The sequence below is a fragment of the Aplysia californica genome, unplaced genomic scaffold (genome assembly GCF_000002075.1).
Source record: "Aplysia californica isolate F4 #8 unplaced genomic scaffold, AplCal3.0 scaffold00605, whole genome shotgun sequence".
NCBI lineage: Eukaryota > Metazoa > Mollusca > Gastropoda > Aplysiida > Aplysiidae > Aplysia > Aplysia californica.
This window is the reverse complement of record NW_004797875.1, coordinates 409,775-413,841: the sequence shown is the minus strand read 5'-3', so window position 1 is coordinate 413,841 and position 4,067 is coordinate 409,775. Positions and strand designations below refer to the sequence as shown.

The window sequence follows — 4,067 nt, the reverse complement described above, 5'->3', positions numbered from 1 at the left end:
AAAGAAGAAAACTAGTGTTCTGTATAGCCGCTCAAAGCTCAAGTGGCTTTCTGAGGTAGATCTAGACTCTAGATCTAGATATCTAGTCTTGAAGACGGACAGTTAGGCCATTGAGTAATGGACATGAGACTTCGCCGCGTTCACTGCGGAAGTGTCAGAAAATAAATAGTCAGTGTTTTTATTTTTAGGTTGATTGCGAAATGAGAGTAGCTTCCCGTGAACAAGGTCTCATTAAACGTAGTTCGCAGTGATCGCATTGTGCTGTTATCTTGAGAATTAATTTAATTATTTATCTATTATTATCTAGATCTATCAGAGTATTCAGAGATTGTGCTGCCCGTTGTCTTTATGTTAGTAAAAGTTTAGTCCTTCTTAAATCTTTTCAATTTTATAATCTGTTTGTATACTGACAGACTACCAAAAGAATTAGTGTTGTTGATATATTGTTATTGATCGTGTCTTCAAACAAAGTTCAAATTGGATTCTGCCGTGGCAATGAGAACAAAAGTTGCTAGAGAGACCAACCTGAGACTTGAAAAAATGTCCACATTTTGGACAAGGGTGCGCGCGCAATGAGTGAGCAGAACATGCTCTATGTCTGATGTTGGGACAGGCCCTGAAAAAAAAGTCGAGCGGAGGTTGCATCTTCTCTTGTGTATTAGTTTTAGCGTCCAGAACTGCACCGTCAGTGATGACAGTAACTAGTAGTCTTCGCAAGACCCTGGTGCTCAGGAGCAAGGAAAATGGATGATCTAAGGAGGACGAGATCTTAGCCAACATAACAGTGGAAAAATCCTCGGTGACTCATGGTAAGGCTCACAACTGGTAAAATGGTCTCTGTCAACAATAAAATGAACTGATGTGACCCCTGAGTGGGTTTGTGACATAATTTGGCGGGCAAAGAGTGGTCAACCTTGATAACCAATCAGAGTGGCATGAGGCATGCCATTTACACTTCTTACCCTATTGCGAGTCTGAAAAACCTACACTAAATCCAGTTGCCCCCCCCCCCTCTTTAAAATATTACATGTCGAAAATTTATAGCTTTCCATCACAGACCGTGTTCCCCCGCCTCTGTCGTTACTAACCATTACGTTTTGACCATACCTATAAAAAGTTAGTCTGTCTCGCAAATTCAGGAACAGAGAAAACTGCAGCAATGGTCTGGGAAGAGTTCAGAGTTCGATGCAATCCCGCCTGGAGCGAACTTGCAGGCCCTACCCACTCAGCGAGTGGTGTACGTTTAGGTGGAGATGCTCAAATGCGAGTGCGATGAGTGGCGGAAAACAAACGCATCGGTCATTTAATATCACACCTCGGTGTGAGTGATCCCGTCAGGGGCAAACCTTTGATCAGATTTACTACTCCTATGTGGGTACATTCACGAGAGTGGCTGATCTTTGACGCGACGGGCAGTTCATTAATCTCAACTTTTCACTCTTAGTTGATCGGCTATGCTCGCCCCTGTTTTTATTCCGTAAATTCTGATCTGAGAAATGCGGGATTTTAGCCGAATGTAGACCTAATTCAGAGTGAATCAGGGCGGGATCTTAGGGGTGACTCGTGAATAGTAAAAGTTCTGTTTTCTTAAAACAGCGCGATTTTTAGCGAACCGGGACCGTAAGCGGTGGGATCTTAGGCGGAGTCATAGAGTATCTCCTTTTTTAAAGCTAGAATTCCTTCACACAGCTCGTCAACTGAAACATGGCGGACGCCGCTGTCAAATGTGGCCATCGCACAGCAAGGCGAGAGAGGGACGTGCTGTACTTAGTTGGGCGGAGCAGACTACTGCATTGTATCCCCCAATTCCCTGTTACTGCTCTTAAAAAAACAAAAAAAACCACAAAAAAAAACCCAAAGAAAAAAGAAAAAAAGACGAAAACCCCCCAAAGAAACAGTAATGGTCCTGGTAGCAATTTTACCTTTGGGCGAAGAATCCCCCAAATGGCGTCTTGTCTCGTGTATGTCCGCTGCACCACGGCGTTCTTTCGCTGCTCTCACCATGGCTGACCCCTGACCTCGACTTTCTCCCTCCTGAGCAATAGCTTCCAGCATGCCGGACAACATAAAGTTGGTGGGGAACTGAGCAGCCCAGCGGTTCACAGCCTTGCCAGGATCAGGTACATATATCTTCTTTCTGATAAATGGAGAGAAATTTTTTTTCAAATATATATATATGTTGCTTGTTTTAGTAAAGAGAAGCACATTGACATCGTAATGGTCATTTGGTGCAGAGAAAAACAAATACAGTCAGATGAAAAAAACAGAGGGAAAGAAAAGAAGCAGGACCTAACAGTGGCACCCTCCAACTACCCACAGATATAAAAGTATTTTTGCTTCATCAAGCTACATTTGCTGATGTACAGATACAAAGCTTGTAACTTGAGCATTCCTCCAGAAGCCCAAATAAATTTGCTATGAGAAAAGTCACCTTTCTATGACAAAATTACAAATATTTTAGGATGCCTTCAACACACAAAAGATAATTTAGGAGATGGGCTGCTATGGTAAAGCCTGGGCTGAGAGGGAGGCAGTATCCTTACAGAGGGGTGGAAAAACTTGAAAAAATTTCACTTTTGAATCAAATTTACGTCTTTCATGTGCAAGGGTGAAAAGGCTTACCATTACACCACAGAAGCCATATATGGCAGAGAGAAATAAATGAATGAAACAATTGCATTTACAAAGTGCATATCCACTCTCTACAGCATGCTCTATGTGCTTTATAACCATTATTACCCCAGGAGACCCTAAAACACTCAGAAACATTTTTGGCTTCCCGGAAAGCATACAGTGCAAGCTGTGGATTGCACGAACTCAAACATTAACACACTGACAAGACCTTATGCTGTCTATAGCCAAGTACCCATTCCCACCTGGGAGAAGTGAGGAAAATTGATGCAAAGTGCCTTTCCTAAGGACACAACGTCGGGTCCCTGACGGGACTCCAACCCACGACCTTATGGTTGTGAGTCCAAGAGCTTAACGGCTAGACCACCGATGCCACTAACGAAACACTAATTAAAGAGAAATACGATAATATGTGAGACATCGTGGTGAGATCAGGCGCTTGTCAAAATAATGAAATCCGAGAAATCGGCATTTTTCGGCCGGTTTTGGCTTTTTTTGTTGTTGATCTTTAGTCTTTTGGCTCAACACCTTGTACGTGTATGTCCATTAAAAAATAATTTTAAGTGTTGATATTAAGGAAAACGATAAATAAAAGGCACAAAAATGTAAAATTGCAGGACTGTAAATCTATGGAAGTCACCAAACTTTGGCGGCCATTTTCTCGCTAATTTCACCTATGAAACCATGCGACCCCACCTCCTTCAATCTCAAAGACCTCGACTTTTATTCAAAATAAATATGGATATTTTTTTTCATGGAAAGCAAGGCAAATGAATAACCTTTAAGATGATACCAATAACTCCATATGCCCAAAAATTGACGTGCGCCTGATTCCACCATGTCATGACACATAGCAACCCACTTGCACTCAGGGCAGAGGAATGTGGAATGTTTGCCTCCACTCATCTCTTTCACAAGATAGTCTGAGAGACATTTCTTGCAGAAATTGTGCAGACATGGCAGTGTCTTAGGCTGACTGAAGGGCTGGGAACACAGTGTGCATGTGAGGTAATCTTGCTGGAGTCGTTGAGAAGTAGCCATGTTCTATCCTATGACCTGAGGAAAGATGAGATGTACAAAACACATTGTTTATCCATATGTGAAAAAGTTTTAGGAAGAGTTTTACGGCACTTGCAACACAATAAAGTCAAATAAGTGCCGAAGATTAGAGGTGTTACAAGAAAATAACAAATAAACACAAAAGAAGGAGAGATAAGGAAAGATAAATATAATAGACATTTGACTGGAAAAAAGGAGCAAACCGCACCAAAGCACCTGCCAATCACCCAATGAGTAGAAAAAAGCAAACCATGCTTTCATCAGAAAAAATACAAAACAATTACGCCAACAAAAAGAAACACACTACTAGTTAATGCATACAAATGTGAGAGCGTGCACACACACTCACACACGCACACACACACACACACACACAT

At 41.8% G+C, this 4,067-nt stretch overlaps 1 protein-coding gene across 1 annotated transcript in view; it reads right to left on the bottom strand.

Moving 5' to 3' along the window:
* LOC101846526 (tripartite motif-containing protein 2) overlaps nt 1-4,067 on the bottom strand; it is a 12,991-nt gene that overhangs the window by 5,800 nt on the left and 3,124 nt on the right. Inside the window, exons 2-3 of the mRNA XM_005107452.3 lie at nt 3,494-3,687; nt 1,923-2,137 (exon numbers count right to left, since the gene is read on the bottom strand). Coding sequence (XP_005107509.1) covers nt 1,923-2,137; nt 3,494-3,672 — 394 coding nt within the window. The 5' untranslated portion in view covers nt 3,673-3,687. The remainder of the gene's footprint in view (nt 1-1,922; nt 2,138-3,493; nt 3,688-4,067) is intronic.